The sequence below is a fragment of the Falco punctatus genome (assembly GCF_963210335.1).
Source record: "Falco punctatus genome assembly, chromosome: 10".
NCBI lineage: Eukaryota > Metazoa > Chordata > Aves > Falconiformes > Falconidae > Falco > Falco punctatus.
The window spans coordinates 1,342,098-1,364,090 of NC_137590.1; the positions used below are offsets into that span (position 1 = coordinate 1,342,098).

The 21,993-nt window shown below is 52.2% G+C and overlaps 2 protein-coding genes across 11 annotated transcripts in view; both read left to right on the forward strand.

Moving 5' to 3' along the window:
- The first annotated feature begins 402 nt into the window (after positions 1-402).
- SRSF6 (serine and arginine rich splicing factor 6) lies at positions 403-5,085 on the forward strand. The gene is made up of 6 exons (XM_080405684.1): positions 403-729; positions 977-1,125; positions 2,418-2,545; positions 2,771-2,979; positions 3,337-3,426; positions 3,548-5,085. Exons 1-6 carry the CDS (start codon positions 623-625, stop codon positions 3,909-3,911), a joined length of 1,047 nt encoding a protein of 348 aa, XP_080261810.1. The 5' UTR covers positions 403-622; the 3' UTR covers positions 3,912-5,085.
- A 128-nt stretch (positions 5,086-5,213) lies between these two features.
- Positions 5,214-21,993, forward strand: part of L3MBTL1 (L3MBTL histone methyl-lysine binding protein 1) — a 35,385-nt gene continuing 18,605 nt past the window's right edge. For 3 of the 10 annotated variants that reach the window (XM_080405669.1, XM_080405671.1, XM_080405677.1), the window contains exon 1: positions 19,793-21,125. In XM_080405669.1, the coding sequence (XP_080261795.1) occupies positions 20,873-21,125 (253 nt within the window). In that variant the 5' untranslated portion in view covers positions 19,793-20,872. The other 7 variants (XM_080405672.1, XM_080405678.1, XM_080405673.1 and 4 more) reach the window with 6 other exon arrangements.

A 21,993-nucleotide genomic window follows, 5' to 3' on the forward strand; every position in this document is an offset into this window, starting at 1 on the left:
GAGGCCCCCGGGCTGCCCCCGCCTGAGGGGCCCCCCGAGGGCCCCGGACCTTCGGGCGGGCCACCCTCCCCGGCACCAGCCCCGGCTGAAGCGGGCCCGCTCGGAGACGACTGCCGGGCCGCAGCAGCGGGAGGCACTGGCCTGCGACCTCCTCCGCTGCGCTGGGAGGTGGAGGTGCAGCCCCCAGCCCCCAACCCCCAGCCCCCCCGCAGTGCAGCCGCCACCGCGCAGGCCCACAACGGCGCGGCCGCAGCCTCAGCCCCACCCGGCGCCAGGCGCACGCGCACCGCTGCCCCCTCGCTGCCGGCGCGCGGCGGCGTGATGACGTCCCCGCTGCGTCCCGCTTCCATCCGGGCCTGCGCCGTAACGTCCGCCCCGGCCCCGCCCCTCCTATAAAAGCGGCGGCGGGCGGCGGGCGCCATTGTGCTGCGGAGCAGGCCGCGGCTGTGGTGCGTACGGGCCTGCAGCGCCGGTCCCCGCGCCCCTCTCGCCGCCTCTCGCGCTCTCTCTCTCCCCCTCCCTCCCCTCCTTTCTCTCTCTCTCTCTCTCTCTCTCTCTTCTTCTCCCTTCTTCTCCCTCTCCTCCTCCTCCTCCTCTCCCTCCCCTTCCCCCCGCCGCGGACATGCCGCGCGTCTACATCGGCCGCCTGAGCTACCACGTCCGGGAGAAGGACATCCAGCGCTTCTTCAGCGGCTATGGCCGCCTGCTCGAGGTTGACCTCAAAAACGGGTGAGCTGCGCCCCGCGGCCCCAGGGCCGGCCCCGCCCGGCCCACACACACACACGCACGCACGCACCCCGCCGTCCCCTCCGGCCCGGCCGGGCCCTCCCCGCCGCCCCCATGTCGCGGCCGCTGCCGCGTGGCGCCCGGCGCAAGATGGCGGCGGCGCGGGGGGGAGCGGGGGCGCTGCGGCGGGGCCGGCCCCATTGTCCTGCCGCGGGCGGGCGGCTCACCGGGCCGTTCTCCCATCTCCTAGTTACGGCTTCGTGGAGTTCGAGGACTCCCGCGACGCCGACGATGCCGTTTACGAGCTGAACGGCAAGGATCTGTGCGGGGAGCGCGTGATCGTGGAGCACGCCCGCGGCCCCCGCCGCGACAGGGACGGGTACAGCTACAGCAGCCGCAGTGAGTACGGGCCCGTCTTCCTGCGTGGTTCGGAGGCCGCTTCGGGCGGGGGGGCGCGGGGGGCGGCTCGGCCGTTGGCGGGGGGGGTGCCTGGTGCAGCGCCGGAGCCCGCTGGCTGCGCGCCCGGCCCCGCGCTGCACGCAGGTACCCCCGGCGGCGAGCGGGCGAGTGGCGTGAGGCAGCGGTGGCCGCAGCGCTGTGGCCGGTGGCGAGGGTCTGTGGTGCGTTGGGAGCGGCCTCTGCCCAGTGCAGGGCTCCGGCATTCTCGGGAGCGTTTAGCTGATACGGTGATGTTGCATCACTGACGTTAATGAATACCGTTGCATAATTGGGGTGGAAGCAATCAGCTGTGAACTTTCATGTGAATGTTTCAGTTGAATAAATATATATATGGAAGGGGAGGGGGGAGGTTTTCGAGCAGGAATCTGTTGTGCTAAGTGGGGGATATTGTAAATATGTTCAGCTAACTTGTATAGCTCCTTGAGCTGAGCCGTATAAGAACCTAGCTGGCCTAGTACTGTAAGTAAAAGTACTAAGGTCCATTTTTTGGTAGTCTGTAGAAGCTTGGTGTTGGGGGGGTGGGTATCTTGTCTTTTTAAAAAGAATCAAATGTATGTTGTTTAAAATTGTTGCATGTTCAATTCAAACTTTTTAACAAGTCCTTGATGTTTCAATTTAAAAGTGACCAGTGGGGCTGAGGCTGTGTCCACTGAGGCTAAGATGACTGCCTTTCCTGATTGGCCATGGCTTTTCCATACATTGTGTGACCCTTGCCCTATGACCCTTTGGCTGACCTTACCGGAAGCCATGACGACAGCAGCCTTTTGCCATTAGACGCAGGGTGATGGTGAGGATTCCAAGGGTTAGACAAAACTGGTTAAACTGAACTAGGTGACTGTTACCTTGCGTGTTTTGTGGCCAAACCACCACCAAAAACCTCATACTGTGATGTAAGTACTTAGTGTAACTAGTAAACGTTTTTGTAAAATGTAGAAATGCATGTAATCAGTTAAGTTTTATATTTTACAATGTTCTGTAAAATAAAACTTAGCAAGGTGAATCTAATAAGGAGCAGTCACTCTCTAACAGATCTTAGGAGCGCAGACTTGTAGGATTTTAGTCTGTTTGATTTGCCATTAATATAGATTATGGCAAAATTGCAAAGTTTATTGGAGGCTTAGAGAAATAAAGTCCTACTCCAGTAAATATAACTGTTTAACTAACTTTTTCAGAACATTTTATTTTTCCTCATGCTAGGAGACGACCTAACTTTATTTCTTTGTACAATAAAGGTGGGGGTGGTGGCGGATATAGCAGTCGGAGACAATCTGGAAGAGATAAATACGGACCGCCTGTTCGTACAGAGTACAGACTGATTGTTGAAAACCTTTCCAGTCGCTGTAGTTGGCAGGATTTGAAAGTACGTATTAACGTTCTATCATGGAGCCTGTTGTGACTAGCAGGAAGCAATAACTTCCTTTAATATCAATGTTCATTTTGATTTAGGTAGAAGTAATTGAGAAGTATTTGTGCATGAATGTCTACGTGCAATTAATGCTTCTTGCATTTGCTCAGACTTGTCTTAAGTTAACATAGAGTATAAGCATGTGGAATGGTTAAGTAATTCTTCATCTACTCCCTGAAGGATTTCATGAGGCAAGCTGGTGAGGTAACCTATGCAGACGCTCACAAAGAGCGTACAAATGAAGGAGTGATTGAGTTCCGATCTTACTCGGACATGAAGCGTGCCCTGGACAAACTGGATGGCACAGAGATAAATGGAAGGAAGATCAGACTGGTTGAAGACAAGCCACGGTCAAGCCACAGGCGATCTTACTCTGGCAGCAGGTCAAGGTAATGTTCTGGGACGAGCCAGTCTCTGCATCAAGACTACATACACTAAGAATGGGTCTAGGTTAGCTCTGTCTGCACTAGTTAACCTTTGGCTGGTATTTTGGGAATAGGAAGATGTCGTAGAATGTAGAAGGTATTACTTTAGGTAATACAGCAAAGCCAGTTTGGAGAGTTTTTTGTCTGTGAAACATCAGATGTCATTCGTTGACAGTATATCGACTGGGTGGATGAATAGTACGTCTTGGTGTGGCCATACCTGTTCTTGAGAAGTTCTTTAGCAGCTTTCCTCTGTTAGGTAGGATAGCAGGGCATGCCAGATGAAGAATAAGGGGCAAATTGCATTTTAAATGTTTGTAGGTCGCGATCTAGAAGACGATCTAGAAGCAGAAGTCGTAGAAGTAGGAGCAGCCGCAGCAGATCCCGTAGTGTCTCCAAAAGCCGTTCACGGTAAGTGATACGTTGCTTTCTGTTGGTACAGGAATTTCTACTTGCTGATTGATAGGTATTATACAGCTGCTGTAAGTACTCTTCAGTTCATGCAGAATAAACTCTTGTCTCTTTTTGAAAGATCTAAATCCAGGTCACGAAGCAAAGACCGTTCACGTTCCAGATCTAAAAGCAGGAAGTCTAGATCAAAGAGCAAATCGAAACCCAAGTCTGACAGGGGTTCACGCTCTCACAGCAGATCCAAGGAGAAGTCTGAGAAGTCTCGGTCCAGATCCAGGTCCAGGTCTCGATCTCCCAAAGAAAATGGTAAAGGAGATGCTAAGTCTAAGTCCAGGTCAAGGAGTAGGTCTCGTTCCAATTCTCCGCAGCAGCAGCAATCTGCCAAGGCTCGTTCAGAGTCGCCACCCAAAAGAGCTGCTTCGAGGTCCCGCTCCAGATCTCGTTCAAAATCTCGTTCACGATCAAGATCTAGTTCAAGAGATTAAGACTAGAACTCTCCTCTTACATTGCACACTATTACGGAACATTTTCCTACTTGTCAGGCCATTAGTGTTATGTTAGTACTTCAGAAGTTGGTTTTTTCTCTTGCAGGAGTGAATGGCCTAAGAACTAAGTAATGAGGCATAAAGGTTTCATTTGTATCCCAAATTTGAAAATACAAGATCGGATGGTGGTACAAAGCAGGAAAAGTCCCCCTTTTGTAGAAATTCAGCTAAAAGTTTGATTTTATAGCATTTCTGCAGGAGTAACTTAACTACTCTTAAGTGCAAAGTGGTTTTTATATTAAAAATAAACTGAATATAAACAGGCTTAAATCTGGGCTTTTTTGAAAGTATCACTTTTTCCTATTTTTTTCATGGTTTTCGAACTATGGGTATCGTTAGCTTAATAGGTTACAGCTTGCTACCAAAGGCAGGATTGCCTTGCTGGGCAGGTCAGATAATTCTCTGGTTTATCTTAATTTGTGGAAGCAGGCTGCAAACTGTATAAACTGGTAACAATACTACAAAGATGTTAGACCAGCAATAAACTCAATTTGGAGCATTTGTATTGTATCTTAACTTGCCAAAAGAACATTCCCCCCGTACTGTGACTGTATTAAAGGTAATAAAGGTACTCCGGAACCTGTATCATACAGTATTGCTGAAAAATCCTAAGTTTCAAACTTGAAAGAACGAAAGCTCTTTTTTTTTCTTTTTCTTTTTTTTTTTTTTCCTCTCGAATATCAAGTGTCACTGTTGTCAGACACTTAACGTGTCTCTTGGATGTGGTCCAAGTCACTAGTATGTTGTATGGTTTGTCAGCCTCTGAATACCTATTGGTTATGAAAACTAAGTGAATAAAACTGTCTTCCCTCCCTTTTGACTCATTTATGTTAACATTTTGCTTCAGACTAGGAGAACTATAATACTGTTGTGTGTAAGTCTGAACTTTATTGGAAATGTAATCTCTTTGAGCTAGAGTTCTAGTCTTAACAAAGGCTTTGCTAAACCACAGTTGCCAATTCACTTAAATTGTGGAATAGGACTCATCCCAAAAATTCCCCTTTATAGCTAAATTGATTTTTTTTGTAACATGCAATAGCAAACATTAGAACTGCCTTGTACTCTTTATACAATGTGTAGTTTGACTTGTATAAAATTAAATTGGTGACTCAAACTCTTGTGTTTATTGCGGTGTAATGGGATTCTTTTTCTGCCTCATGCTGGGGAAATCACAATTCATCCTACTTGCCTCTTTTGCTGGAGTAACTTCTTTGTTTTAGTAAGAGACTTGGGAGTTCTTGAAATGCCCTTGGGTTTGTGGTTGAGACCAGCTAGTGAACCAAGCACCGTTTCTCCCAATACATTGTCCTTTCTTCAAGCGTGACTGGATATGAAAGCAACACCGCTGACCAACCGGTCAAAAATTTTACACATCTGCTCAGATGAATTGGATCTGGCACAAGGAGCACATCAAGCGCATGTTCAAATGCGACTTGATACCAGCTTTTCTTTCAAGGAATTACTTTGATCTACACAGTTTCCCTGAAGAGTAACACTCAGTTTCCATTTCCTGATCACATCTAGAAAGTTTGAGCTTTTGCCTGTTGCACAGGAGTAGCCACACTAGTACCAGAAGGGATCCCAGGATGAGTGAAGTTAGTTTTGCCCAATAAACGCAAGTTCTTAGCGGAACCTGAACAGAAGTGATTACATGGCTTGTCTTGCCATCAGATCGGGCTGCTGTTGCTTTTATGTTGTGTACCTCTGCATGCCTTTTCTATCCCAGGGGTGGAAAAGCAGCTGTATTTGAGCTGCCAAGTCAAGTTTCCCCACAATTGATCATAAAGCCATGGAGTCTTAGAAGTATTTCTGGCATGACTAAATCCACACTTCTGCAGAGTGCATTTAGTGCTAAGAGTTTTATTCTCTGCACCTGGAATGGGGTGACTCCTGTGTTTCATTTGTTGTAAGGGTTTTTTGTTGTTTTAATTGAGGCATTTCAGTTAAGGTCTATCTTAGCATAATGATTAGAAAAAATAGTTGCTGTGGTTCTGATCACTGCAGGTGGTACCTTCTCCACATTGGATTTTTAAGTGGGGGGTTAGTACTGGGGACTTCCTACAGAAGCCAGACTGCACAAGAACAGCTTAATGCAGGTTTACAGCCCTAAGCTACGCTTGTGGAAATACTTACCTCCCTTAAACTTGACACAAGCATTATCCCCCCTTGATTTTTATTTCTGCCGACCATGGAGTAGGTCAGACTTACTTCATGGAAAATCTCTCTCTGATTAGCCTCCGGGGGTCTTCAGTATAATACAGGTCACACTTAAAACAGGAATAGAGCTCGGTAGATGAGAAGGTATATATGCATATTTCCAGTAGCTCTGTGTCTTTCCAGTAATAAGGTGTTGGCCATTAGTTTTTTGCATATGCTCGTAGCTGTTAGTAACAGTTTGTTTCTAAAACTGATTTCTAGTGCCAGCATGAGAATGTCTTGGGCTTATAGTAGCCGATCGCACCCGATGCATAACAGTGGCTTTTTACCAACTATATTCTTAGCTTTCTGAAGTGAGGTGGTTATGACAGTGGTTATGTTTGAAGTCGTCTTTATTCATGAGGTACAGGGAGGGCCTAGATGGGGTTTAACCAACATGTGGTAACGCCGATATTTAAAGGGAACTCCCTTAGACACTGAAGATTTCTTTTACCGGAGCCACCTTCGATGTCTCCCTTGGCTGCTATGCGAACGAGAAAGGCCCCTTTACTGTGAAAATGAAGGAGGAATTCCTTGGCATAACTTGTATCCTTCTGGATTAGTTTCCTCTGGAAAGCTAGTAGAATTTCAGCAGTGCCAGATACAGAGCCAGTGCAGTTAAGTGCAAGGCTTGTGATAACTAAAGAATCTACCAACAAACCCCAAACACTGTAATCCCTTTACCTCTGTCAGCACTATTTTTTGTAGGAGTGGAAGACTCGATCTGGTATGTATTTGTGACCACAAGTATTTGAGATCTCTTGTAGGTGTTACAAAAGTGTGATTTGGGTAAGTGTCTTGAATCTCACAGAAGAGTAAAAGGCTGTGGAAGACTTGCAAGCTTGCTGCATTTTGCAGACGTAGCATGTGCTTTGCTTTGGCGTGCAGTTATAGCAATAGTTGACAAAAGTCATTTGGCATTGCTCATCTTGGTTTTTAAACTAACTGGAGCCATCTTTTCAGAGATGTGCTTTAGTATTGGGCATCCAAACTCTCCTGGTTTTTTTTCTGCGCTTCGTATAACCAATATAAATTTGTTCTTAAAAAGACAGAAGAGAAACATGCCTTCTCACCAAATGTGGAGTGCGGGACTGACTTAAAACGTTTGTGTCCTATAGTGAATTGTGAAGGAGAAATCAACACTACTGTTTAAAAAAAAAAAAAAAAGTGAAACTTAGACTGCGACTGCACTTGGAGTCTGTTGCTAGCCTTTTCCTGTATTTAGGAAAGCATCCCTCCCTGTGTTTTGGTGTTAGATGTAAATGCAAGTTCCATCCTTAAATCAGTGATTTATGTGATGTAAAATACCTGCTTTAAAGTCATATGATGAAAATAGCGCTTCCCTTTAGTGTGTCTCACTTAAACACTGGCAGACGGTAGGAACGTGTTTCTGCTTTGTGTAGGTCGTGGGTGGGAGTGCGCCTCGTGATGCCGCGTGCGTGGCCTTGGAAGCGATCGCAGTCTTTGCACCGTTTCCCTTGGACAGCAGTGGTGCCAGCTATTGCACACAAATGGGGAAGTCTGGTATTAAACCAAACTCATGCCTGCTCAGAGTTTCTGGGTGCCCCATCAGTTGTGTGCTTTGAGCTTAATCTCCTTGGTGGCCCACGTCAGGAGGTCATGGAAGAGGATTCTTTTGCCCAGTTCAAAAAGGGGTTTTTTTCCATGCTTTGGCTTCCAGCTCAGTGCTTTGATGGAGAAGGGAACAAATCCCTAATGCACGTGGTCTGGTGAGGAAGCAAGCTGCAAAATGTGATTACTCCTGATCTGGGTAGGTGACTGACTCATCCTGAAGTATGAAATGTGGTCGTGCTTTAGGTTTTGGTGACTACAGTGAGCATCTTGGCTGGCAAGGAAGGTAATTTGGTTGTCCCCAGAGCCAGCAAAGGGGGCGGATGAATAGAGATGCTTAATTCCTCTTAAATGCTAAGGCCCAGCAAGGCTCACCTTAGCCTTTGCATCCACGACACGTGATTTTCAGAAGCTGCTAACAGTACTGTTCGAGTCCATGCAACTGATCCTGCTTCAGTGAGTACCTGTCCACCACAAGTAAGAATGCAGCATGCTTTATTAGGCATACGGGCTTGTTCCGTGCAAAGCATTCAGAAATCATTGCTTAAAAAAGAGCAGGAAATGGACTAAGAATGAGAGGATTTAAAATGTGCTGTCACAAACCATACCCTTTGAAATGGCCATTTGTATTGCATTGCTAAGAGAAAACGGGTACGGTATGTTGGCTTGCTGTAAGGAAGAGCACAGCTTTTGTGTTTAATGTACATGGAAATGAGTATCTCACCTAGCAATATTGCCGTGTTTAGAGTGAAACTGAGTGACTAGAATAGGTGACACTCGTTTTTCCTGCTCTAACATTTCTATCTCTAAATTTTGCAGTTTTAAAGTCCGTTTACAACTGGGAAATGACTGTGTCCCAAATGAGACTGTAACCATCTTTGCATGGGCAACAGGAGGGGCATTTAAAACATGATTGTTGGATTTATTATTCACAGATGGAATAACCTGAACTGTTTCCAGCTCCTACTTCAATCTAATTCAGGTTGGTGTAACAGCCACATGGCACCCACAGCACAAATACGTAAGTTAAAGAGAAAAAGCTGGCAAAGTAGGAATTGGGCTCAGGAGCCTGGAAATCCTGAAAATTTAGCTGAGCTGATGTTCGGGATGTCCTTGAGAGATGATGCAAAATGCTGTGATCACTTGAAAGATGCACAGTTCAGATGTTGCTCAGGAGGTGAAGTTCCTGCCACACCATGAGCAGATCTTGGCTGTGTTTCCTGCATGTGTTGTAATGGCTATTTCATGAGAATGGGAATGCGTTATTTCAAAAGGGGAGAAGCAAAACTAATACAAATACTGCTTTGCGTAGTGGCAGCTATTAATGGTTCAAGAATTTTAACTATCTGTTCTTGGGATCATAATGGTATCTGTCAGCATTGTGGTCAGCCCTTTCCCCCCATCTTTTGTTTTGTGGTTAGGTGGAAAAAAATCAAAAAGCAGAATGTGGGCTCTTGACTTCTTCACACATTATTATTTTGCTAAATGTGTATGTAGATGTCAGAGGGGAAGTTTCAGTTGTCTCATAATCCAATAAAAAATTGAAATAAACAAACTACTCTGAAGTGGCTCATAAACTTCTCCCCTTTTAGCTACATCTGTCACTAAAATGTGAGCTAGCTGGATGAACGCGGGTGTGCTCCTGGATGAGCAGCAATGGCTCACAGCAGCTGGTATGATCCATGCCACTGACAACGTACTGGCAATAGGAAGATGTCTACAGCTAATGCGTGCTTTGGGGTGTGCTTCACAACAGTTCATACCAATACTCATGTTTTGGGCAAGATTCTGAGGGATTCTCTGACTCAAAGCCTACATCCTCTTGTTCACAGAAAGTGGCTTCTGCAGGGCAGTCTCATTTAGAATGTCTCAAATACTCATTTTTTAATATCAGTATTTTTACTCATTTTAAAAGCAAAAGCTTAAGTTTTGCTCCAAAGTTTTGCCTTTCAGCAATAACTGAATACAGTGATTTCAGTCCAAAATACTGATAATGGTGGAGGAAAAGCTTGGTGGGTCACGCTGGGGTTGGAGGTGGCTGGAAGGTGCAGCCTGTGCTGTCATGTGGATGGAGTTGTGGGGGGAATGACTTGGGCAAAGTCATCAGTGGTGTCTGCAGCTCCTGGAACAGGGTTGTCCTGTAAATATGAGTAAGGAAAGTTAGTGCCATTAAGTCAGCAGGTGTTTTGAACAGGTCACACCTGACCTTCTTGGAGTAATCACAATGTACAGTTGCACCCAGTTGATCTGCTAGCCAAAGAGCAGTGTTTCTCCCTGAAATGGGTAAAGAGCAACAAGCTTCCCCTGCGCAGCGTGTGTGTTCCTTGTTCTGCTCCGTGCTGACTGTCTGCATCCTTGCTCAGCACCAACACGAGAGGAAAATGATACGGCAGATGGTCTCTCCTAAGCACGGTAGTGCAACAGTGATGCTGTGCAGTTAACCTAGGGGTAGCGATGGAGTGCAACAGCTGCCCTGGGGTGGCATCTCCTGTTCTGCTGGGCTCTCTGGTACAGGCGTGTCACTAGGTGTGGAGTAAGTACCGACAGTAACTGGGGAAACAGGAGAAAATGTTCTGAAAGAGCCCCTCCACTTACCCCGTCTGGGTCTGTTTGCTGACAAAAACTGTTGCTCTGCGAGCTGAAAGTACAGTCCACCATTTGTCATAATTTCGGTGTCATCTAAGTACATCTGATAGCCCAGAGGAGATGTGTTTTGTAGTTCTCGGTATGCAAAGGCCCCCTAGAGCGCGTGAAACTGAGGCACAGAATGGCAGTGACTTGCCCAGCGGCAATAAAAGTCGTGGATGTCAGTTTGTACTTCAGGCTTACTCCTATTGTTTCATGTTCCATAAGGTGTTTGTCAGGGTTTTGGGTCGGATGGGCATGGGATGTAGCTGGGGGGGAGGACAGGAGTGGTGGGCACGGCCACCCGCAGGCGCTGCCTTCCTGTGAACCGCAGTGCATGGGGACGGGTCCTGGCTGAACCCATCCCAGAGCAGCTCTGGGAGATGCTGCAGCCTGCACTGGTTGGGTCCAGTGGCGTTAATGGCATAGTGGAGTCTGAGAAGCCACATCTGAATAAATAAAATAATAAACCCATTAGTAAAAGCTAAGTTTAAATAAACAAAAGCTCACAGAACCACAGAGTATCCTCAAGTTGGAGGGACCCCATCAGGATGGTGGAGCTCCCTGCTCCTCGCGGGGCTGCCTGGAACTTGGCTGGTGACTAAGGGGGTATCTGTGGACAGGGGGCACGGCCAGCCCTCGGGCTGCTGGGGCACGCTGCCCACCTGCCCAGACCCCGGAGCTCTTCCCATGGGGCTGCTCGCCAGCCCCTTGTCCCACCGTTCATACATGAAGGGAAGGTGCTTTACAAGGGGTGGCGGAGGTGGGAGCTGAGGCACTGGGGCCTATTGCGGAGCTGGAGGGCTCGTGGGGGAGCCGGGGGTGCCGCCTCTGCTCGGCCCGAAGCAGCCGTGTCCTGGGAATCCATCACTCTGAATTCCCGATTTTTATGGCACAGCCAGGAGCAGGGAGCAATGGGAGAAGGCGAATGCCGAGCTGCTTTTCAAGTGCCTTGAGTTTCACTCTGCTCCCGATCTGAACCTCCCACTACAGCACTAAAGGACTGGTAAGGGAAGATGTTCCGTACTGTGTCCCCGAGGGCTGAGGCGAGACCGGGGCGAAGGCAGCGGCACCGAAGGACGCACCCGTCCCCTGCACCCCCATTTTCAGGATCACTTCATTGGAGTCTGACTTCATCTTCTGTCCTGCGTGACAGGTTGTGGGGCGCAGACCCAAGCTGATCGCAGCTGTCAGACACTGACCCCAGAAACAAAGTGCTGGCCCCTGTGCTCCACCGGGCGAGTGGGGGGCTGCAGGGGCCACTGCCTCCCCCCACTCCCCCTCGCGTGGCTCTTGGCACCCCTCCGTGTGTGGATGGTCCTCGTGCTCCCCTGCTCCCACCCGCGGGCCCGGGGCAGCTGCCAGTGCCCCCCACCGTGGGCAGCCAGAGCCGGGGGACAGCGACCCGCGTTTTGAGCAGGGCCATGGGGAAGCGCCGCGCGGGGCGCCCCCTGCGCCCCCCCCCCCAAGACCGCGCCGCAGCACCCTGTGTCCCCCCGCGCCGCTGGGGGCTTCGTGCCGACGCCCCCCGGTTGCTGTCCGAGGCTGCGGTGCGGGCGCTGGGGGGGCTGTCAGCCCGGGGGTCCCGGGGGCCGCGTGCCGCAGCCCGGTTGCTGGCTGGGGGGGCACACACGGCACAGGTCAATGTCAGTGACTGGAGGCAGCTGCTGGCGGCGAGTCCCTCGCCCCACGAGGGGCAGGGGGGGCACGCAGCGGCACGTCGCCCCCCGCCCCGCGCAGGGTGGGGATCCGCGGCAGCCCCTCGGGGCGGGGGGAAACGGGGGGCGCCCGGCCTGGCCGGAGCTGGGCGGGGGGGGGGGGGGGGGGGGGAAGATGCTCGGCGTTGCCATGGCGACCCCCCGCCGGCCCCATCCCCGAACCCCTGCGGCGGAGCGAGCGCGGGCGCTGCGGCGCGGCGGCACACGCGGGTTGCCATGGCGACGGCGCTCATTAAGCGCCTGCGAGTCAGCCTCCCAATTACCGCCCCTCCCGCCGCCCCGGCCCCCCCCGCTCCGCGCCCCTCCCGCCGCCCGCGCCCCCCCCCCCCCCCGGCCGGCGCGGCCCCGCTCGCAGCCCCGCTGGCAGCCCGGGCCGGGCCGTGCGGGCGCGGCGGCCCAGCCGTAGGGCGGCTCCGCGCAGCGCACGCCGGGCCGGGCAGCCCCCGCCGCGGCTGGCAGCGAGCGCCCGGGCCGGGCCGCGGCCGCCGGGCCCCGCCGTGGAGGTAAGGAGCGCGCCGGGCGCTGCCTGCCCCGGGCCCCCCCGCGGGCCGGGCCCCGGGCCGAGCGCGGCTGGGGGCCGCGTCACGCTCCGCGCCGCCCCCCGCAGCCGGGGCGGCCCCGGGCCTGCCGGGGGGGATCGCTCCGCCACGGCCGCCGCTCGTCAGAGGCCCCGGTGGTGGCGGGGCCGGGGGCGGCGGGGAGGGATGGGCCGGGGGCTGCTGCCTCGTGCCCCCGGGGGGGCTGCGGAGCCGCCGCGGGTCGTTCTGCGGCTGTAACGTCCATGTGCAGGGAGGTATTTTTTTCCTCGAGGCACTACGCCCAACAGCAGGGATGTGTGACCAAAAAATAATAATAAAAAATAAATAAAAAAGAGTACGTGCATGTGCATGTGCTTATCTTAACAAAATTAAAAAAAAAAAAAAAAGTACGTGCAGGTGCTTATCTTAACAGAAAAAAAAAAAAAAAGTATGTGCAAGTTCTGGTCTTGCTGAAAAAAATTTAAAAGAGAAAAGTACATGCAGGTGCTTGTCTTACAAAAAAATTTAAGTAAGTCTGTGTGGGTGCTTGCCCCCTTTGGACAAGTTCTGTGCTGGTGGGCGGTGGGTCTCGCTGGGCAGACTGGTCCCAGCTGGGCGCGTGTGGTGCCAGGCGCTGCCCGGGGTGGCCCAGCGGTGTGGGACGGCTCTGCTCTGGCTCTCCCGAGGGATCCTCTCCGGGAGACACGAGGTGGGAAGCCCCTCGCAGGGGGGGCGCTTGGCCGTCTTCCCTCCGGTGCTTCTCAGGCACCGCAGGAGCACAGGCTGTCCTGGAGCCCAAAGGTGACACCGCTGTGGCCCTCGAAAGGGTCCTGCAGCACCGGGGGCATCAGCCCAGCCGAGGGGGGCACCCAGCAAACAGTCCAGGCTATGGGGTGGGGGCTTTGGACCTGCTGGGACACGTTCTGGGTTTGTTTCTTTAGGAGTTGTAAAAGACTGCACATCTTGAAACATTTCGGGATCGTGTATCAATCCTCTTTGGATGTTTCCGCCTGCTTGTAAGTGTCACTTGCAGAAAACCACCCTGTGTTGAGCCCTGACGCTGGCAGGGTGGGATGCTGCAGCCCGGCTGGCGCTGCCGACGGGAGCGGCTTATGGCAGCAGAGTGGAAGGTGGGACGTGGGTGCCCCCTTTGTGCCCCTCCAGTGTTGGCTGAGGGTCTGCGCCCAGTCGGAGCTGCCCAAGCTCCCTTCCAGCCTCAGCACTGAGCGTGGATAGTGTCACCTTGAGCCCACTGGGGTGGCATGTGAGGTTGCTGGTGGCTGCTCCTTCTCTCCCCCTGTGGCTCTGAGCAGATCCACAGGCCCAAGAGCTAGTCCCAGTGGCAGTGACGCCCCTGGGAACAGCAGGTGATGCCCAGCCCAAGTGTCTCCACTTTGTTAGCTGTGCCTGAACCTGAAGGTACCTTGCCGCTGTCTTGCCCTTCTTCCTCCGATTTCTCACTTTCACAGAATCTATTAGCTATTTTGAAATGTGCAACACGAACGGCATCTTCCTGCATGGAAGGATGCTTCATCCTGCTTTGAGGTGTTAGTAAATACCATGGTCTGTTCCAAACCTTACCCCATGCTGCAGCAGAATTAGGAGGACTCTGTGGCCCCTGGTTCCAGGGGAGGCGTCGCCTCCTGGGTTTGGAGCAGCAGTCAGATTTGGAAGGGAAGAAGCCGGTGTGTTTGCCTTTCTCTGCTGAGCCGCTTGCCTGTGCAAAGGGTGTTACTGACTGTGCTTCTCTGTATACGGAGCAAACACTTTCTGCAGTGCCGTTGGTCTCTTAAACGCCTGCCCTGGGCAATGTCAGAAGATGGGAAGATCCAAGGGAGCAGCTCCCAGCCCACCATGTCTCTGCAGTGCTCTGGTGTACCACTCGTGGTTTTAGCATGATCCCAGCTGGTGCATTTTCTTAAAGGCTCGATGTTGCCACAGGAGGTAATTAATAATCCATACCTCACCCACTGGTAAGGATGGGGAAGTTCTTTGTTGTGGCTGAGGAAATTCCTGAAAAAATAATTCGCAGATTCACGGGCTGATTGAGGTTGGAGGCACCTCTGGAAGTCACCTTGTCTAGCCCCCTGGCCCATCAGGGCCACCCAGAGCTGGCTGCCCAGGACTGTGTCCAGGTGGCTTTTGAGTATCTCCACAGATGGAGGCTCTACCACCTTCCTGGGCAGCCTGTGACAGTGCTTGGCCACCCTCACAGGGTTCAGAGGGACCCTCCTGTGTCTCAGTTTGTGCCCATGGCCTCTGGTCCTGTCCCCTCTGCCCCCTCCCTCCAGGTGTTTGTACACATCAGTGAGATCCCCCGGCGCCTGCCCTGCTCCAGGCTGAGCAGCCTCAGCTCTCAGCCCTTCCTCACAGCAGAGATGCTCCCATCCCCCCCTCATCTTCACAGCACTTTGCTGGGCTCTCTCCGGCCTGTCCCTGTCTCCCTTGTACTGGGGAGCCCAGTGCTCCAGCAGCGGTCTCCTGGGTGCAGAGCAGAGGGGAAGGGTCCCCCCCTCCACCTGCTGTGGCGCTTCTCCTGGTGCAGCCCGGACACCGCTGCCACCTTCGCTGCAAGGGCACGTTCCTGGCTTGTGGGCAGCCCGGTGTCCCCCAGGCCCCCGGGTCCTCTGTCGGCTTTAGCTTTCCAGCTGGGGAGCCCCCAGCACATACCAGTGCAGATTTCAGGAATATTTAAAAAACTCAGAAGCCGCAATAAACATGTTAATATATTTTGAAATATGGTAATTTTAAGGCAATTTTGTGATGAAAAGGAACACTTATTTTGACCAGACTGTGCTTTATAAAGTGCTGACGGGGCTGTACAGTGTCTCTGTGCTGGGAGCTGCTTTTCTCTGAGCCCCTCTGTGGCCTGTTGCATGCAGTGTATCCCTCCTCTTTCCAAACAGAGGGGCAGCCCCTGGCTGTGCTGTGGCGTTGTGAGAGGGTGGGTGTGAGGCTGTGGCGGAGTCAGAGACTCTGGTGTATAGCAGCCACAGAAACGCTTGCTTTGCAAGCCCCTGTGTCACCAGCCCGGAGCGCTGCTATGCCAGCACCCAGCCTTGCTGGTTTGATGAACTAGAAACTCTGAGCAGCAGGACCAGTGAATCTGGTGGCCCTAAAACGCGTGTTTGGTGGCCAGTTTCGCCTGTGTGTGTGCACAGATCAGCTGTCCCCAGGCGCACTCTGGTGCTCAGGAGGTTCAGCCCATGTTTCATGCTGACGCCCTCCCCTGCAAGGTGGGGGGCAATGTGGAGACCCTCTTCTCTGTGCAGGTGCTAGGTTTCCCAGACTTGAAGGTTTTACTCTGACAGAGACCACCGTTACAGGGACGTCTAATCTTGCTGTCAAAGCTGGTTGAAATAGGCTGGCGAAGTCTGACTGCAGACAGATGGCCGTATGCACGTACATACTTGTACATGGAGAACGTGGTTGCAAGAACCGCTTTACCAGAGCGAAGCAGGCCAGGAGAGAGAGCGCTTCTGTGTGGAAGTTGTCTTGAAAAATTCCTCCTTCCAGCCAGCGTGTTGTGGCAGTCTCTGGAGAGACCACAGGTCAGCGTGTATGCATGGCCAGGCTTCCCTAGGGTGGCTTTTCTTCTTTCTGGCTTCCCCAGAGTGGGAGCCCGAGGTCCTTGGCCGCCCCTCGGCAGAAGGCAGCGGAGAGCAGTGGGTGTGCAGGCTGAACAGCAGGCTTGTTGGGGCGTGGGGCTGACCTACACCCTACGGAGTTACGCTCAGTACCAGGAAAAATGGAGAACTTGGGGCCTCGCTGATAAGTTCAAAATAGCTTTCGCGTCTACAATTGCTTGCTATTTTAAAATCTGGATGGTGGGATTTTTGAAAGCTGCGAAGTGTTGGCCTAATTATGGTCCTGTCGGCGCAGGTGGAGATTCTTCAGATGTCACTGGGGCATGTGTAGGCCAAAAGCTTTTTAAGATCCCACTAAATAAAAAATTGAGAAAATAAGTAAACCTTCTCTTTATCGTCTGGAGCAGTCACCAGAAAGGGAATGCGTTAGGTAGTTTTGCTAATCGTTGTGCTAATTTGTAGGGAACGTGCTTTCCCTGCTGGGAGGTTTTCAAGACCAGACTGGATAAAGCCCTGAGCAACCTGGTCTGATCCCATAGCTGACCCTGCTGTGAGCAGGAGGTTGGACTAGAGACCTCCTGAGGCTCTTCCCAGGCCGAGTTATCCTGCAGTCCTTAATGGGCCATACCGTGGCTTGTAGGGGACCCCTTGAAGTGTTCTCTGGGGTGGTGGGACCTGCCCAGGCTCTGGCTCCATGCACTGAAACAACCAGGCCTGTCTCAGCTGCAGGCATCTTCTCCCTGACATCTGTCAGAGGTTCTGCTCTTGGGCACCAGGGTTGTCCAAAGGGACGTGTGCCAGTGCCTTTCCCTGCTGGGGCAGTGGTGCTAGGGCAGGTCATAGCTGTGGCTGTGCTGCCTTACAGAGATGCTTGTCCTTTTCTCCCCTTTTCCTCATATGCTGCTTCTGACCTGAGATACCTCACAGCAGGTTGGGCTTCCAGGTTTTTTTCTGCCAGCGTTTTGAAAACTGTGAACTGCAAACAATGTCTCCAAACCTGATTCTCACTCCTCCAGGTTGGGGATTGAGCTCTGCAGCCCAGGTGTCGTGTCATGCCCACACCCACCCCAGCATCGAGGCTCCGGGGCAGTGCTCTGCGGCTTGGTACTGCTTCTGCAGGGGTTATCTCAGAAATTCCAAGTTAAAAGTTTGCATGTGCTATGGTTGATGTGAGCAGTGTTGGTGGTAAATTGTTGTCTAACACCATGGAAGCCCTTGACAAGAGGTGGGAGAGCCCTGGGAATCCCTAGGATTCAGCTGTGGCAACAATGTGCTTACAAGTTCACGCCAGCGGTGTTCTTGCTGCTCGTGTGTGGCCTTGGAATAGCTTTGGGCCTGTCAGCCCCCACATATCTTAAAATGAGAGAAATGTGGCTTGAGATGTCTGTAAGCATAAGGGTTTGTGGTGTCTAGGACCTCAAAGCCTTTGTTCCCTGTGGGATGGAGCGGGACACGTGCTGGGGGAATTGTTTGCAGAACCTGTGCTCCCCACGTGCTGGAAGGGCAGGAGCTGGGGCAAGGTGTTAGGGAAAGGTTTCTGCCAACAAGAAAGAGGTGCTCTGGCCAGAGGTGCTGCAGGAAGCTTGGGCATGGCTGCTGAGGGGCAGAGAGGAGCAGGAGTGACGGTTTGTTGTCGGGCAGGGCTGTGGGCTGGATGGGCTCCTCTGCCTCCCTCAAGCTCCCTGGAGGGCTCTGTACCCTCTGAGCTGGGCTGCCCAGCAGCAGGGGGGGGACACGTGCCCTTTGCTGCCATGAGGCCTTTCCCAGGAGCCCTAAATCTCAGTTATTTAGTTCTTCCAGTTTAAGGAATAGCACCACAGTCTATAATCCAAATTAATTCTGTTCCCCCTGACCTCACAAGGCACAGGAGAACCAGTCTCAACAGCATTTGCAGGCAGCCCTACAAGGATTTGGAGAGTGACACGTGATAATTACTGCTGATTATTTCCTGTGCAATTATTGTTCACATTATGGACTGCTCTACAGAGATGAGTTTGAGCATCACCCAGCTTGGGCACTGGATCTAGTTATTTCTTTTCCTTTCTAGGCATTTCCAGTCCCAAGTTCTCTTTAAATAAATAATTTAAAAAAAAGCCAACAGCTCACACAGAACGAGGAGTTGTCCTTGGAACGTTTGACCCATGTGATGAATCAAGAATAAATAACAGATTTAAGTACCTAAGGACGCAAAGAAGTTCCTAGTGGATATTGGGAAGCACCAAGACAGGTTGGCTGCCATATTCATTTTGACTTTCAGTTGGAGTCCGGTGTCAAGCTGAGTTACCCAGTTCCTTTGGTTCTCCTGAGACTTAACAGTCCTTTTCTGGTGCTGCACCTGGAGGGCCTTAAAGGTCCGTATCATCTGTCAGTTGAACATCAGGTATTTCTGATCACAAACCTGGCAGGACTGTAAGAGAGAAGTAGTAGTAGATCTTCCCCCTGACGTGAGCACACCGTCCCACTCTTTACCCTCTGGTTGTAACGCCTTTGTCTTAATGCCTCAGGTTTTAAAATTTCAGACTGCCCTTTGTTGCCAAATTCTTATTTAACTGTGCTTCACAGAAATGGTCGTCCTGTTTTCCACGTGGCTGTCTTCTCTTTCAAATCCAGGTTGCATTGAAAGCAACCAAGACACAAGCACAGTCCCTTGCTTAGCCCCATAGCTGCCCTGCCTCTGTCTTGACAGAAGGTGCTTTGGAGAGGGTTTGGGAAACAGGGCAGGTCCAAATTTCTTCCCCACCGCACTGTCCTCAGGCTCCAGAGTGGTCTCTGGGACACTGCCCACCGGTTTCAGTAGGCGTGGAGACATCTGCCTACCCTGACCGCATCCAGGGATACTGCTGGTTTTCCACTCAGCCCTGTGTACCCATTGCACCTTTCACTTGGGCAGGAGCAGCACCAAGAGTCGTCCCTCACCAGGGCACCCTGGGCACCACAAGGCAATGCTGTCCTTCCCTCCAGTTTGCAGGCAGACCCTGGTCTGGGGACATCCTGGTGTAGGCACCATCCTGCCTGCTGGGGCACAGGAGGGGCCAGCTGCTGCCACAGGAACAGGGAGGCGAGGGGGGCAGCTGGCAGGGCCACCGTGGCCCACTCCAGCTGGGAGCTCAGGTCACTCAGGCAAGGTCTGAGACCGAGTCAGGATGCTAGCAGCAGGTCAGGTCCTGGCATAGGCAGGCTGAGAGTGGGCTGACATCGGTGGACGTCCCGGCGGGCCGGTGAGATCCAGTAGTGCCCTCAGGGCCCTAACACCTTGCCTGCTTCTTGAAATTGATGGCTAAATGGGTTGAATGTCACCAGTCCTGTGAGAAACTCAGCTGCATGCAATTGATGTCATGTTCTGTGCCCACCCGCCCCCTTGGTTGACTCCTGTCACTTGTGAAATTCTCTCTTACAGCCAGTTCGAAGATCAAGGGTGGCAGCCCAGCAGGAGAACTGGAAGGGGAACTTCAGGGACCTCCGTCTTCTCCAGGATAGAATTTGCCAACCCTGAGTCACAGCCTGCATCAGAGTGGTGTAGACCGCAGCGGGAGCTGGGAGCAGCCATAGCTTGTGGTGGACCTGCTGTGCTCGTACCTTCTTATGGTGGTGCCAGGTAAGAAAAAACCCTCAGTGTTTGCAGGCTTTGAGATGGGATCTCGCAACAGGGGTTTTACTAGGTCATGTTGGTGCCACTCAGTGGATAAGGAATTGGCTGGGTGGTCGCGCTTAAAGAGTTGTGGACAATGGCTCAACGTTCAAGTGGAGACCAGTGACGATGGCATTCCTCAGGGGTCCATACTGGGATCGGTGCTGTTCAACATCTTTGTTGGTGACGTGGACAATGGGATTGAGTGCGCCCTCAGCAAGTTTTCCAAGTGGTGCGGTTGGCATGCTGCAGGGAAGGGATGCCGTCCAGAGGGACCTTGACAGGCTTGAGAGGTGAAACTCATGAAGTTCAACAAGGCCAAGCATAAGGTCCTGCACCTGGGTCAGGGCAGTCCCTAGTATCTGGGCACAGAATGGACTGAGAGCAGCCCTGAGAAGGACTTACACGTGTTTGTTGATGAGAAGCTTTACCTGACCTGGCAATGTGCACTCACAGCCCAGAAAGCCAACCGTACCCTGGGCTGCGTCAAAAGAAGCGTGGCCAGAAGGTCGAGGGAGGTGATGTTCCTCCTTTACTCCACTCACAAGACCCCACCTGCAGTACTGTGTTCAGCTCCGGAGCCCCAACATAAAAAGGATGTGGACCTGTTGGAGTCCAGAGGAGGCCGTGAAGATGATCAGAGGGCTGGAGCAGCTCTGCTATGAAGACAGGCTGAGAGAGTTGGGGCTGTTCAACCTGGAGAAGAGAAGGCTCCAGGGAGACCTTATAGCACCTTCCAGTGCCTAAAGAGGCTTATAAGAAAGATGGGGACAGACTTTAGTAGGGCCTGTAGCGATAGGACAAGGGGGGATGGTTTTAAACTGAAAGAGGGTAGGTTGAGGTTAGATATTGGGAAGAAGTTCTTTGCTGTGAGGGCGGCGAGGCGCTGGCACAGGCTGCCGAGAGCAGCTGTGGGTGCCCCATCCCTGGCAGCATCCAAGGCCAGGCTGGACGGGGCTGGGAGCAACCTGGTCTAGTGGGAGGTGTCCCTGCCCACGGCAGGGGGTGGGAACTAGATGGTCTTTAAGGTCCCTTCCAACTCAGACCGTTTTATGAAATGGAGGGACCATCCTCCACAGTGTCTTTCTCGCTTCTTTGTTGTGTTTGTACTTGTACCAAACTTGATTTCTTTCTTGCTGTCTTCCAGTGTCTTGCTCTGTGCCCAGGCAAGGTGATGGACAGCAGAGCAGAGATGGAAGTTGTGAGAAGCACGAAGGGGAATGTTGCTGGGGAGGTCAGCGTCCACGTGGTCACCACTGAGAGCACTGTGCAGAGCACCCACCTGCCAACGACTGCCTTCATCATACCAGGTATGTGGAACTGTCCTCTGTAACTGTGCCTCCCCAGCCTTCTCCCCCCACACTGATACCTCACACTCCTTGCGTATCTGTGCTCCTCCCAAATCCTTGGGAGGCAAAGCTGTGCTGCTGTTGCAATCTTAGAGGTTCTCTGTGACTATCCCACATCACTTGGACAATTTGTGGCTGATTAAAACCTCTTGAGTTTTAAACCAAAGCCCTGATGTCTGGGGCCCTGTGTCAGTGCAGCGCAGTGTGCTGGGTGCCTGCGCGCAGGGCATGTGGCCTCCTGGGTTGCTGCATTGTTGTAGAGTCGTAGAATGTCTCAAGTTGGACAGAACTGATAAGGATCATTGAGCCCAACTCCCTGCTCTTCACAGGACTGCCTAAACCTAAACCATGTGACTTTCATGAGGTGTGTGAGCAAAGCATGGATGTGTTAGCTGAGGTCAGGGATGTTCTTGCAAAGCAAATCTCCCAGTTTTTGCACTCCCAGTGCCTTGGATCCCAGTGCAGAGAGGCCCTGGACTGCACAGTGAGTTCCTGTGAAATTAAACTGAACTGGGAGATGCAGTCCAGGAGCTTGCCAGCGTGCTCCTGCCACATCAGAGCATCCTGCTCGTGGGAACAGTCTGAGATTAGGCTGAAGTAGGAACCCTTGAATGTGGATAGTGTTGGGGCCACCCCCCAGCACAAGCCATTGCTGGCTGCGGATCTTGTTGGGTCACACTGCCTGCTTTGTGGGTGCTTTAGCCCACAGCACAGTGCCCTTGGCAGCGAGACTATGTCCTCTCTGTCATTTTGTGCTGCCTTTGAGCCTTGTTTGCATCAGTTAAGTGTTCTGTGTGTGCCTCTGGTTGTTTCCTTTCTTCCCTTCTCA

Coding starts and splice junctions, on each gene's coding strand:
- SRSF6 (XM_080405684.1), top strand. CDS start 623: ATGCCGCGCGTCTACATCGGCCGCCTGAGCTACCACGTCCGGGAGAAG. Junction 1,126..2,417: donor GTACAGCTACAGCAGCCGCA/GTGAGTACGGGC, acceptor TGTACAATAAAG/GTGGGGGTGGTGGCGGATAT. Junction 3,427..3,547: donor GTCTCCAAAAGCCGTTCACG/GTAAGTGATACG, acceptor TCTTTTTGAAAG/ATCTAAATCCAGGTCACGAA.